The following is a 13873-nucleotide window of genomic DNA, read 5'->3' on the forward strand; positions in this document are numbered from 1 at the left end:
ATGCACATTTACTTTGTTATTTAACGTAAATGAATCTGGAAACACTACATGTAAACTGATTTAATTCAACTGACACCAATTAAAAGGTTTTTGCAAAGTAATTACGATTTACTGCCCTCTAGTGGATGAAGAGCCAACACTACACTGCGTGGATTCAAAACTCGCAGGGAAAGCATGACCTTCAGCTATTGATATTTATGGTCTCAACCATAAACGTTTCCAGATGTCAGCTGAATATTTATGAACATTTAAGAACACTATAGTAAATGAAAACACTGTTTACTGTCCAGCACTAGTATTTTCCCCTCCGTTCATTTTCCTTTCGAGTTGTACAGGATGAGTTAGCAAATATGACATTATTACATTTAAGTCCTCAGGTTAAACAAAAACTCTGGTGAAGTAGAGTCCTGGGATGGTGACCAAGTTTATTTGTATTCAGGAATGTGGGACAGCACAGTGAGCCAAAACCAAAGCAGTCAATGATTCAGTACAGAGGTGGATAAAATAACATCAACACCACAACCGCTCAGCAGCAAACTACCTACTGGGCCAGAACATGTCACATCTGCACATTTACATAGTCGTATTCCAGTTTTTAATATTTTTACTTCTCTCTAAAAATGAGCTGGCCTGCATGTTTGACAGCATCGTAAGTGCTCATTTACTCTCACATGAAATAACAAACATTTAAGCTATTTCTACCTGAGCTCTGACTGTATGTGTGTTTCTGTTCCCTCTGTTAACCGATAGACTGATGACACTTTGCATAGTTTTACACATAAAACTGAAAACCTCCCTCCTGTGTGAATTCCCGCATGTTCGTAATTCACTGAATTTAAATTTTGTTTGTCTCAAATATGATGAAGCACATTCTACACAACAGACAGCAAAGAGTGACAACAGAAACTAATTTGACCCTATACCATATTTTACGCAAGTATATAGACATATAATACTATATGTAACATATACACCTTTGTTCAGTGATGGGACTAAACTTGTTTTCTAAGTTTAAGCAGTTTAAGGTACCTTGGTATGTGTTAGAAATGAAGCAGCCTTGAGTGTAACATAACAATTAAAACATTAAACTAAAAAAAGGTACAGTAGACAGTCACTATAATGTGTCCACAAAAAACACTAACGATGACCTGACTGTATCTGATCAACAGCTTTTCATGGACCCATCCCTAAAAGACCGTCAGTCCCACTTCAACATGCATCAATATGTCTGCAGGCGTTTGATCGACTGTTCAGAGCTGCATGAGCATGAATAAACCAGACAGAATATAAAACAATTCCTCACCAGAGCCTCTGGTAAAAAAAAAACTCAGGAAGGGCATATTATTAGGAAATCAGACAAATGTTGAAAATATTAGTTGACAAAAAGACCCACTAAAGGCAAAACTACATGTTTGGTCGTGTGTTTTGTAACATCGCAGTCCACGTTTAGAACAAAATGACAAAGCAGCATGAATAATGTGTTCCACATCACTATGCTCCGTCTAATCACACTAATGAGTCAGTCTGAAGTTAATTCAACATAAACCTTAACATATGGCAACAGGTGGCGCTGCTGCGTCTCAGAACTTTCCGTTTAACAACAGAACATTAAAAAATCTCAATTAAAAAAAGTTAATTATTTTATATTAGTTATTTCCTCCATTTCAAGAGCAACCAAAACAGTTTAATTTAAACTAAAATGGTCTATGGAGACTTTTCCTTCAACAGTGCCTGTTAATGGACGGATTTTCTGCAGATACAGCTAACAGAGAAAATGTAATTCTCTCCTTAAAGCCTGTGGTTTTTCACATTGGTAACATGTGTCTGTCTGTGTTAAACAGAAAAGTACCTGGCTTTAACTGTGCCGCAGTAAATGACAGTAATCACATTTAGTCGTCAACCAGCACTTTCTGGCTCTACATAAACATTACATAGATGAACTGTCCAGTACCACAAACTGTGAGAACTTTCAATCGATCACAATTAGCACCGCAACAATTATAATTTAGAACAACAATCAACAACAGAAAGTGTTTGTAAGTAAAAAAAAGCATCACGTTTTTTGGTTCTGAAAATTCGTAGTGAATATTAATGATATGGAATAATTCCGATTTTGGAATGTTGAACCAAATTAGACAACGTAGAGAGAACAGCTTGGACAAAACCTGCACTATAAAATTTTCCGTGACCACAACGTTTGCATTGTCAATATGTATGTACTTGAATACTGATCCACACATCAGATGAAATAAAGAAAAATAACAGACTAAATGGAGTTAGAGCTCAATGTAGAGAGATAGGGTACGTTTCCCATTCTGCTGTTCATGTGTTACTAGACTGATAAAATAGTGAAAGTTGATGAGGTTTTCAGGACTTTGCCCTGTGATGTCGTCCCACTTAAGGATTGTACATGTGGTGGTAGTGGGAGACAATGATGTGCAGTTATGATGTCAGTTGACTCTAAATGATTGTTCTAATGAATGTTTGTGTTTGCAGACTTGGAACTGAAGCTTCTTTACACATATTACGACTTAAATCAAAAGGACTTCCAGACTTTTCTCTTCATGAAATCACCAAAAAAAGAAAACACACTACACATACTATATGACAACAACAAGTGAATGCACACAGAGCTCAAAATGAACCTTTCCTTCAGTATCCCAGGTCCAGCTGGATTTTGTGTTCAAAAATGGCAATTAGCAGCATAATGCAGAAGCCCAGCAGGATCCCAGCATTCTGAAGCAGGAAGAAGCCCCAGTGGCTGAAGCCGTGATCCCCGGCATCGTTATGCAACATCTCTGGCACCTAAAGAGAAACATGAAACTGCAATGGGTGCACTTTCTAATCAACATTTCTTTTTAGAGTTTATAGAACTAAATCTTTCTGGAAGAGCAGATTTTCAGCCCAGGAATTTAAACACCAGCCGCCAGTATCTTACTAAGTCACTTAAAAGTTGATTTGGATAAAAACCTAATACATTTTTGAATAACAACCAAACTGACAACACAGAACTTTCAACCAAGCCAGGTCAGCTTCACACAACCAACACCTGGCAACATTCTGGTGAAGTTCTCACATGTGTTTCCAGTCTGTTTGTGTTTGAGAAGAAGCCACCTGGCTCAGCTGAAGCACCACTGAGCTGTGAGATCTGTTAAGTTGGCAGAACAGATGCTGCTGACTGGATGAGAACAAGGAGCAGAGGAGTTTCACTTCTCCACACCACAGAGAGCAGATAAAGAAACCGACTCACCATGTCCACCAGAGCCACATACATGAAGAGTCCCGCTGTGAGGGCGAAGATCCACATGGAGATGTTCTCAGTGTAATGTCCTAGTAAGATACCAGTCACCATACCCAGGTACGCCATCATGGCCGACAGGACGTTGTAGAGAATGGCCTGACGCACCGTCATACCAGCCTTTAGGAGCACAGCAAAGTCACCTGACAAACAGAGGAAACCGTAAACTCCACAGCAACATATAAAAACGGATATCTTTATAGTGTTATACTTTAAAATATCCACAAAGTGTCATACGCATCACAATATTGAATCTAAAAGTTGCTATTAAAGATGCTGGCTGGTAATAAACTAAAAGTAGTATTATTTGGATTCATGTTAAACCAGCACAGTAAGTGGAAACAATGAGATAAGACCCTGGGCCTTACCTAACTCGTGTGGCAGCTCATGGCAGAAAACAGCCACAGACGTACTGAGACCACTGGACAGCCCCTCAGTGAAGGCAGCGCCTGCAGAACGACGGGTTAAATGTAGAAACAGTCATGTCATCTGTTATAATAATGGCTTAAGCTAACATGAGCCTACATGCTTATACTTAGCATCAGCCCACAAGAGGGGAAATAACCTCACTGCAACACACCAATAAACTAAGATAAGCTAATATAAGCTAAGATAAGCCTTTATTGATCCCGCAAGAGGAAAATTCAATACACTTATGTGGCTGGCCTGACAGCAGCATCCCCTCACCGATAGCCAGGCCGTCGCTGAAGTTGTGCAGTCCATCTCCCATGATGACCATCCAGGCAAGCGTGGCCACGCCCGCCTGCTGGAAGTGCTGCTCTGAGTAGGAATGGGAGTGGCTGTGTGGGTGGTGGTTCTGGGAGTGGTGGTGGTGCAGGATGTGGTGGTAGTCGTGGTGGTGGTGGTGCATGCTGTCGGCCTGGCCCACCGTGTCGTGGAAGTGGGAGTGGCATTTGTTCTCGCAGTCCTCTGCAGTGTAGGCGGCGGCCACCGAGGCGCCGCTGTAGCCCTGGGGCGAGACGGTGGACACCTGTGGCGCCAGCATCACCTGCTCCTCCTCGGCCACGCTGCCGCCGTGCAGGCTGCTCGAGTGGTCTCCAAATGTGCCAGCACCATTAGTCTCCACGTCTGGAGACAAGAAAAAGACCATTAAAAGCTGGTTTGTTTCCTAGTCTTGATTCACTTGAGATGAAGACCACAAGACTTCAGATGGAAAAAGAAAGAATCCATCAACTTTTTGCTAGGAGACATTTTTCCCCTCATTTCTAAAACCTTGGATTGTGTGATTTGTGAAGCTTCTCACCTTCAGTTGGCTTCAGGTCGTTCTCTTCCAGAGCAGGCTGCTTTTCGGGATCCGCTTTGTCATTCTGATCCCACTTTTTCTGAATATGTTTGGACAGAAATATATTATAACCTCAGCCTAAAAACCCAACATTGCTGAAAGTTACTGCAGACTGATCGAATTTAATGTTTGAAACTTGTACAGTTCAAGCTGACTTTGCATATGACTGTAGTTATTCAACCTCAGTTTTATTAACCAAACCTCTTGGATAGACCGATGTTTCTCTCACCTTTTGTTTCTTGTCTTTGTACATTTTTCCCAGCGTCAGGAAGTGCTCAATGAGAAACATGAAGTAGACCCCACTCAGAGCAGTCAGACCCTTCCACACGGCATCCAGGTTTTCCTCATGGACGTGATGTCCCTCCATATTCATCTCAGAATCCTCATGGTGGTGATCATGGCCTCCCTGAGACTAAAGCATCAGCTCATTAAAAACAAAGCTAAACTGGGATCGTTCACACCGACTGATTTAAAATCCAATTTTTGTGTTGCAGTACTGAACATCTACACAGGCAGACTTTACGCACGTGGGGGATGAGGTGCAGGAAGGCGTCGCCGCTCAGCGTGCCGACAGCCAGCGCCACCAGGAAGCTGAGCAGGAACTTGAAGAAAACTTTGTTCATGAGCGGGATGAGGACGACGCCGAGCAGAGAGAGCAGGCTGATGATGGTGATGGAGACGAAGCCGCCGACCCACGCTGCGACGCACACGGCCAAAACTTAACAGGTGGCTGACATTGGTGAGTAATCACACATTCAGGTAATTCTAATGTTACCTGTGGTGATGCTTCTGCCACTCTCTACACCAGCGTGCTCACTGTGGTTGTGGTCAGAGTGGTTGTGTTCACTGTGGTGGCCATGCGCATGTTTATGATGTTTATGATCTAATAACACAAAGACAAAAGCGATACACATTCACTGCATAGAATAATCTACTAAATGAACCGAGAAAACAGATATTAAAGTGGATTAAACTGTTTGATAATGTGTCACCAGTGCATATTGATGAATTAGTCTGAGAATCTGCAATCAGACATGATGTTTAATGTTTTCACTAAGACACTTAGTTTAGAGAAATATTTAACAAATGTGATAACCATTAGTTGTTTTCTTACCGTGTCCATAGGGGTCACCATGCAGGAGGCACGCTCCCCCATCGATCTGGTTGAGCAGGGCGGGGCAGAGGTATCCAAAGTCACCGAGGCTGAGACCCCCCTCCTGGGAAATCCCATGTGAAAAGAGGATGCTGGAGGCGTTCATACACTGGACATAGCAACAGAAACAAGAATATCCAGAAAATGTAAATAAGAGTTAAAAACATCTTACATGTATCAGAGAAGAAGGATTTATGTAATTATAGCATCCATTCAATACTTTATACTTTCTAATAATAAATAAAAAAATTGTGTTGCTGCCAGACCTTCCTAAAACTGTCCATCAAGAAATTAGAACCAAATGTTCTACCTCTTCATGGTCTTCATGGTCGTGGTCATGATCGTGGTCATGATTGTGGGTGTGATCGTGGGCTTGATCGTGGGCGTGGTCGTGGTGATCAACAGGGCCACCGCTGCGATCATCTTCCTGACCCATTCCAAGTGTCTGCTTCTGGCTTTCAGTGACCAGCATAGCAGCAGTTGTCCCAGTGTTTGGCTGTGCTGAAGGAGTGGACTGCTCTGCGCTGCCATCTTGCCCCTTCTGATCTCCATCTGGCTTCACCACCAGCTGAGCACTGAACACCGATGTAGTTCCAAGCTCCTGGACCGCCTCCTTCTTTCCCCGCGTGACATCTGAGACGTTTGGAGGATTCATGGACATCCTGGGCTGTGAGGGTTCAGTGTGGACATGTTTCTGGGGATGTGAGTTGTTGTCATGGATACTGTGGTGGTGGTGGTGATGATGGTGGTCATGGTGATGGGTATGGTGTCCAGGTTGCTCGTGATGCTGCACCATAACAGTTCTGATGCGGTCCAATCCCACATTTTGTAAAAGACGCTTTAAACCAGCCAGAGAGATGGTGCCGTTTTCTCCGTATCTGTTAAATGAACGTTAAAATCATAGTTCACCAAAAGTCAATAATCAATCATCAGGGATTATTAACTGCTACTTCCCACTCTCCTAATCCTGCTCCTGATCATACTTTCAAACTGAAATGACTGACAGGAGCTCACCTGTTAAACAGAGCTTCCAAGTGTTGCCTCTGACTTTGTTCAGCTCTCTGTTTGTTGACCACACCCGACAGAAATTGCACCCTGCTGCCGGCCTCTGTGGTGGACGGGCTGCAGTCGGGGCTGGTCGACCCGCCGAAGTCCGGGAAGCTCACAGCGAGCAGAAACATCGCCATCAAGGCGACTCTACTGTTGTCCTCCTCCATCATCTCTGCCAAGAAAGCATTATTCCTTAAAACCACAACATACAGGCTGTTATTGTTTTCAATTAATATCCTACATTACTTACCTCAGATTACGTATTTTATGCAACTATTTACAGCAACTCATCCAAATTCTAAGAAACAAATGTGCAGTTAAAATGGCATATTTTACATCACACTTAACCTGTAATGTATTTTATTTAGAGCTGGCAATTAAGGCAACTCTACACAAATAAAATGTTGAGTAATTTACTTGTTTACTCATTGTATTTTTAAAAGTTATTTTCGTATACGTATTTCTCATCAAGGTTCACTTCACAAAGATTGCAGTTTTTGGCAACGGATGTTCAAAACAAACCAACAGGGAGAAACACGTCTATCTGAACTGGAGAGGAAACAACCAGCTAAAGACAACAACTGTCTTGTAGTGTGTGTTTGTGTATTTAAAGGGGACAGACAATTTAATGTTAAACTTTTCTCATCAATATTTGGTCCGAATCCTGATTCTTTTCAGGTTGTAAAGTAGCTTCTTTAACACAACAGGACCAGTTATTTGCAGCACAAATGTAAGGATACCCTGGATAATAATCAGAAATATGAGGTAATACTGTTAATGGTCGTATTTGTCTGGTTTGTGAGCTTTATATTAGCCTGTTAGCCTCCATGCTAGCAGCGGCTGTTTCGTAAGGCTCGTAGAACGCTGATGGACGTGACTAGGTTGCGGCCCAGGCCTCGTGCTCATGGCGTGCTTCGGCCGAAGCTCAGTGACGTTATTCGAGGATAAATTAGTAAAATAAAACACGTCCAGCCACTGGAGCAGCCACACGTGTCTGAGTGAGAGCTGAACACAGGCTGGTGGTAAACAGTAACACGTTGGTGTTGTGCGCGCTGCACCAGCCAGGTGCCGTGTGCACAAAGACGCCAAACCCGGAAACTGAGCCCGGCCCCTGCTGCCGCCGCCGTGCGGAGCCGAGCGGACGCTCCACGTCCCTATTAGGCGGCAGATGAGCATAAAGTCCGCTCTTTAAGATGTGGAGAATACTCACGGTCAACGCCAGCACTGTTTAATCTCCTGGAGTCTACGTGTACGCGAGCCTCGACGCCTACTGTAACCACGGCAGATGGATGTGGTGGATGCCGCCTTCAATGACAGGCGGAAATTCGAGACACAGTCGTAGATACTGTAGGAAGAGGGAAGACGGCGTAGTTACAGCACCGCCCAATTCACTCACACCACGTCATTCCCCGAAATACACAATAGAACCAGAAAATAGAAATGCGGGTGAAGTCATCTCTATGGTGCAAACTGAGTTAGTCATTCAAATTGTCACTTTTGAAGATGGGCTCAATAGTCCCAAAGTACATGATGTCAGTCTAATTAATTCCAGTGTGATTCTACATGAAGATTAGATAAAACTAAACAACTAGACATCGGACAATATTTACCAGCTACTGTTTGTCTACTGTCTGCCACACTTTGGGTTTGTTGGCTTGATGCACTTTGCTGAAGTAGAGCAAACAGCTGCATGTGGAACAATTTCTAAAGGTGCACTTAAATGCATCACAGGAGACCTTGACACAGATGCACCTAGTAAAGAGGAAAGTGGTGCAAAACATGTGACTGTGTACGTATATTATACATAACACAGATTAGACGTGCAAGAGTGTAACTAGGTAGGTAGGTGGATAGGATGGTAGGTACAGTAGGTAAGTAGGAAGGTACAGTAGGTAGGTAGGATGGTAGGTACAGTAGGTAGGCACGGTAGGTAGGTAGGTAGGTAGGTAGAGTGGTAGGTACAGTAGGTAGGTAGGAAGGTACAGTAGGTAGGTAGGATGGTAGGTACAGTAGGTAGGTAGGTAGGTAGGATGGTAGGTACAGTAGGTAGGTACAGTAGGTAGGTAGGAAGGTACAGTAGGTAGGTAGGATGGTAGGTACAGTAGGTAGGTAGGTAGGTAGGTAGGTAGGTAGGTAGGTACAGTAGGTAGGTAGGAAGGTACAGTAGGTAGGTACAGTAGGTAGGAAGGTACAGTAGGTAGGTAGGTAGGTAGGTACAGTAGGTAGGTACAGTAGGTAGGAAGGTAGGTAGGAAGGTACAGTAGATAGGTACAGTAGGTAGGTAGGAAGGTACGGTAGGTAGGTAGGTAGGAAGGTAAGTAGGTAGGTAGGAAGGTACAGTAGGCAGGTAGGAAGGTACAGTAGGTAGGTAGGTAGTAACGTACAGTAGGTAGGTAGGAAGGTACAGTAGGTAGGTAGGTAGGTAGGTAGGTAGGTAGGTAGGTAGGTAGGTATGTAGGTACAGTAGGTAGGAAGGTAGGTAGGAAGGTACAGTAGGTAGGTACAGTAGGTAGATACAGTAGGTAGGTAGGTAGGTAGGTAGGTAGGTACAGTAGGTAGGTAGGAAGGTACAGTAGGTAGGTACAGTAGGTAGATAGGAAGGTACAGTAGGTAGGTACAGTAGGTAGGTAGGAAGGTACAGTAGGTAGGTACAGTAGGTAGATAGGTAGGTAGGTAGGTACAGTAGGTAGGTAGGAAGGTACAGTAGGTAGGTAGGTAGGTAGGTACAGTAGGTAGGTAGGTAGGAAGGTAAGTAGGTAGGTAGGAAGGTACAGTAGGTAGGTAGGTAGGTAGGAAGGTACTGTAAGTAGGTAGGTAGGTAGGTACAGTAGGTGGGTAGATGGGTAGGTAGGAAGGTAAGTACAGTAGGTAGGTAGGTAGGTAGGTAGGAAGGTACAGTAGGTAGGTAGGTAGGTAGGAAGGTACAGTAGGTAGGTAGGTAGGTAGGTAGGTAGGAAGGAAGGTACTGTAAGTAGGTAGGTAGGTAGGTAGGTAGGTAGGTAGGTAGGTACAGTAGGTGGGTAGATGGGTAGGTAAGTACAGTAGGTAGGTAGGTAGGTAGGTAGGTAGGTAGGTAGGTAGGTAGGTAGGTAGGTAGGTAGGTAGGTAGGAAGGTACTGTAAGTAGGTAGGTACAGTAGGTGGGTAGATGGGTAGGTAAGTACAGTAGGTAGGTAGGTAGGTAGGTAGGTAGGTAGGTAGGTAGGTAGGTAGGTAGGTAGGTAGGTAGGTAGTTACAGTAAGTAGTTAGGTAGGTAGATTGTGTGACTGATTATGTGATCATGACATAACATTGTTAATGTGAAACCCCCCCTAGACCTTCACTGTGTTCGAAAGCCCCTCTCACCCAACCCTCTAGAACAATATTGGTTCTGGAGTTGTTGTGGCTTTGGGTGGGTGTGTTGTTGTCATTACACTGCAGTAAATCCGCAGGCTGAACAGTGCGTTAGTCAGGAACAGTGTAGATCATGACTTTGACCATTTGTTCCTTGTTCCATGCATGTATCACTCAGAATTCTGCATTTAATGTATTTGCTGGTTCATTTCTGATCTATAATCTAGAGCCTGTACCAAAATAACCTAAGAATTGAACACAATTTATTTCTGCTTTGACTAATTGGCTGATCAAGTAATTGATTGAGCAGCTCTTATATCATAATTCTACATTTCACAAGCTGTTATGAACGTATGCGCAGTATCTGAACAGCTGCACATCCAGTGCTTTTCACACAGACGTACAGGAGTCTACTCAGGGACCATCACCTGCTGCTGCCTCTACAGCTCACGCTGCTCCAGGTTTCACCACTCTTCGTGTCTGAATGTTTTATCAGCAGTTCTGAGGTCGTACACAGCTGAGTCACTGCCATACAAATGAGTGTCTGCGTTCGTTTCTGTGCTGCGCCTGTGGAGAGGTGAGGTCAGCCACGAATTCTGATGGACTATTAATGATGAGGGGTTTCAACAAGTGGGACACATCCAGCAGTGTGTGTGTGTGTGTGTGTGTGTGTGTGTCTTGCCTCTTTTTTTCTTTTCAAGAGTTTATGAGAATGAATGGATGACATCAACAGTGAGATTAAGACAAGTAAATAATGTAAACCCAGATGATGTGTCGAGCCTTTTATAGCCACAAGAGGGCAGTGTTCTACAAGAAACCCGTCGGACGCGGCCTCATGATGGGTTTGGAAGAGGGGCCACTCCCGCCTCCGTCCTCTGCTCCGCTTCTTCTGTAAAGGATTCTTAAAATGATCTTGAAGATCCGAGTTGGAGCCTCTGACCAAAATGAGGCCTTTGAGCAACGCCTTCAGCGGAGCACTCAAACCTTTAATTACTTAACACTGCAGAAGACAAATGTGTTAAATAAAACAAACAGCTGAGAGCAGACACCTGCATAAAGACAACACGCTGCTACACAAACACATACACTCAATCACACATTATACTAATATTTAATCAGCCGTGCATAGAGCTGCCTTTTTATGACCACATCCATATCTGTGAATTTTATGTGGGACTTTGCTCATTTTTTCATTTTTCGTTGGACAGACAACGTGTTTTTTCCGAAGGGATGATTTGATGTTTGTGTCAAGTGTAAAAAGAGTCATTACTGGAAATCACCTGGCTTCTCCATCTTCCTCCCGATTTCACGGTGAAAGACCTTGTGGGCTGAAAGCATCGCGGTCTTTGAACGCTTCTTCCAAACTGTCATTCTGACAGAGAGAATGACCCACTTACTGTTCAAATGCCGGAGATTGCGTCAACGGTTATTATTGCAAATGTGGAAAAAGCTTTTGCAGTGTGTCTGAGAGTTTCATCAACTTTCTCAAGGCCTTTAATGACGATGGATGTGAAATTTACATGACGGCCTATGATGAAATAGTTTTTTGGCTCCAGATGTTTTGCCTCGTTTGCCTTGAGTTTAATGCATCAGCTTACAGGCGGCTTCTTTGTGTTTTGCTCCTCTTTTTGGCTCATCACTGCTCGGCGTCAGCGTTATACAACATGACAGGGCTTCACAAGCTCTTTCTAATCACTTTTACTTTGATCAAAGCGAAAGAAAAGGCGGATTTTCACTGACCCACAGCAGATGATATATTTATGGAAGCTGCCTGCTTCAATCACTGACTTACATATTCTTTACTCAGTAGCATTTGAAGATTCAGCAGCTGTCTGAAACAAACTTGCTCTGCAAACTGAAGCAGGTTAGTGTTTCTGCGCTGCGGTATTTTTAGTTAATAAGGATATTTTTAATGCGATGAAGCAGAAGCTCCTGTTCATTCACTCAGTGACTGGATTTGATCTGTGCGGCACCTTTTGCACGGGTGCGTTCAAGGCCAAGTGCTTCATGAATGACTGAAAAGCAAGAAGAAAGCAGAGAAAGGAGGACCTTGCTATTCAGTTCAAATGATTCCAGTTAATTCATAAAAGCACCGATTCACAACAAAGGTCACACGAAGGCACTTTACAGTGTAACGGAACATAACAATACAGAGTTGTATAGAAAACCTGACGAATCCCCTGAGCAGCACCAGGAGCCAGTGGAGAGGAAGAGGAGGAGGCTCCTCTGGGAGCTTCTGCTCCGAGTAAGGGGCCACCAACATAAACAGCTTATACCACAGAGATTTTTCTAAGTAGATTCTGAACAAATCCACCTTCTGTTGTGTTTTATGTGAGTGGGCTCCGTCTCCGTCTCCCATTTTTAGCCTGCTGATTCTCCAACCAGTAATATTTCAGATATAATGTTTTCACAGTTTGTTGTGTTGATATTCGGCCTTTGCTTTCTGATATTGCTTTTATTTTGACATTCCCACTTCCTTTCCCACACCAGCATTGGTTCCATCTTTGCATCTCTCCCCTTTATTATCACTTTGACTTTGCAGCGTTTTATGCTTGTGGTCCTGAACCTCTGCCTACAGACCAGAACTCTGACCCACGGGTCTGATTTGGTTCTTTGGCCCTTGGACGTTTTCTCTCCTGGCGTCAAGCAAAGTTTTGTGTTTGGATTGTTGAATCTTCTGCTTTATTAACCTAAGCATTAGTTTTGCCTGTTGGAGTTGTTGTGTTACCTTTGTGTCTGTGAAGGCAGTGGAGGAAGGTTCCTGTTTCTACCTCCAGTAGCTTGATTTAATTTATTTTTTTCCAGGTACCTCCACGTCCTTTGTGGGGCAGACGTGGTCCAACCTCACAAACCAATCAGCTCTGACAGAACCAGCTTATGTTTAATGTTTAACCAGACATTTCTCATTTGACTGAGCCGCATGCGACCAAAACGTCACCGGTGTGTTGCTGTTCCGGCGCCGTGTCACGCTGACTCTGTTCTGGTTCTGCTGACTGGACTGATGTTCAGGTGAGCTGTTGCACTGACAAGCTGACGGCCTCATCACAGGCCCGCTGCCGTATCACTTTCTCATTATTATTCAGATATTCGGCCGTGTTTTCGGTGCCAGCTGCGAGCTTACACTGACAGCATTTGTTCCGACTTTGAGGGGAACAGCAGTTATTATGCATGTGAGAGACAGCACAATGGCTTTTAGCTGAAATTGTCCACCCACGCGTGTTGGTTTTTTCGACTTTTTTTCCCGCAGTGTTCTCAAGTAATTCCCTGAATATGTAAACGAGCTCGACACTCCAACAATTATTCAACCCAGTGATTCAGAAGGACACAGGCCGACTAAATGTGACATCAGGTCAATTCAGGTTCTGCTCCTGTCTTTGGTTACAGATTAAAAATTACAAAGGAAACATGTTAAAGCTCCTTTAATAGGTTTTTAAATATATTTATTTCCGAAGTGGTCTACTTTACATAAAACCCAGACATATATGTTTTATATATACATATACATATACACACACACACACACACACACACACACACACACACACACACACACACATATATATATATATATATATGCACTAGTATAAAGCGTCAGAGCCCTGCTGCCTCCTATCAAGCCCCAAAAAAACAACAAGATACAGTAACAATAAATAATAATAATAAAATTATTAAGCATCGAACTCAGTGCTGCCACCTACCGACCGACAACTGTAACGACACCGAGCCGCTGAAGCAC

At 43.4% G+C, this 13873-nt stretch overlaps 1 protein-coding gene across 3 annotated transcripts; it reads right to left on the minus strand.

The window, feature by feature from the left end:
- Nucleotides 1-405: 405 nt before the first annotated feature.
- On the minus strand, nt 406-8161 carry slc39a6 (solute carrier family 39 member 6). 3 transcript variants are annotated; one of them, XM_029131303.3, is made up of 13 exons: nt 8015-8146; nt 7055-7102; nt 6769-6976; nt 6065-6632; nt 5716-5863; nt 5377-5484; nt 5129-5298; nt 4831-5013; nt 4563-4641; nt 3986-4387; nt 3667-3747; nt 3251-3441; nt 406-2805 (listed from the first exon to the last, which is right to left on the minus strand). In XM_029131303.3, the coding sequence occupies exons 3-13, from the start codon at nt 6972-6974 to the stop codon at nt 2653-2655; spliced, it is 2289 nt and encodes a 762-aa protein (XP_028987136.1). In that variant the 5' UTR covers nt 6975-6976; nt 7055-7102; nt 8015-8146; the 3' UTR covers nt 406-2652. The 3 variants fall into 3 exon arrangements, with proteins under 3 accessions (XP_028987136.1, XP_028987135.1, XP_028987134.1); XM_029131302.3 differs by lacking the exon at nt 8015-8146 and adding an exon at nt 7577-7992; XM_029131301.3 differs by lacking the exon at nt 7055-7102 and having other exon boundaries at nt 8015-8161.
- Between the last annotated feature and the right edge of the window lie 5712 nt (nt 8162-13873).

The sequence above is a fragment of the Betta splendens genome, chromosome 17 (genome assembly GCF_900634795.4).
Source record: "Betta splendens chromosome 17, fBetSpl5.4, whole genome shotgun sequence".
NCBI classification, from domain to species: domain Eukaryota; kingdom Metazoa; phylum Chordata; class Actinopteri; order Anabantiformes; family Osphronemidae; genus Betta; species Betta splendens.

What these genes read in the sequence shown, in the direction of transcription:
- slc39a6 (XM_029131301.3), bottom strand. Translation starts at nt 6,974, where the DNA reads ATGATGGAGGAGGACAACAGTAGAGTCGCCTTGATGGCGATGTTTCTG. An exon ending in TTGGAAGCTCTGTTTAACAG is followed by an intron (nt 6,633 to 6,768) that starts GTGAGCTCCTGT and finishes TTCATTTAACAG; the next exon opens with ATACGGAGAAAACGGCACCA. An exon ending in TGAGCTGCCACACGAGTTAG is followed by an intron (nt 3,442 to 3,666) that starts GTAAGGCCCAGG and finishes TCTGTTTGTCAG; the next exon opens with GTGACTTTGCTGTGCTCCTA.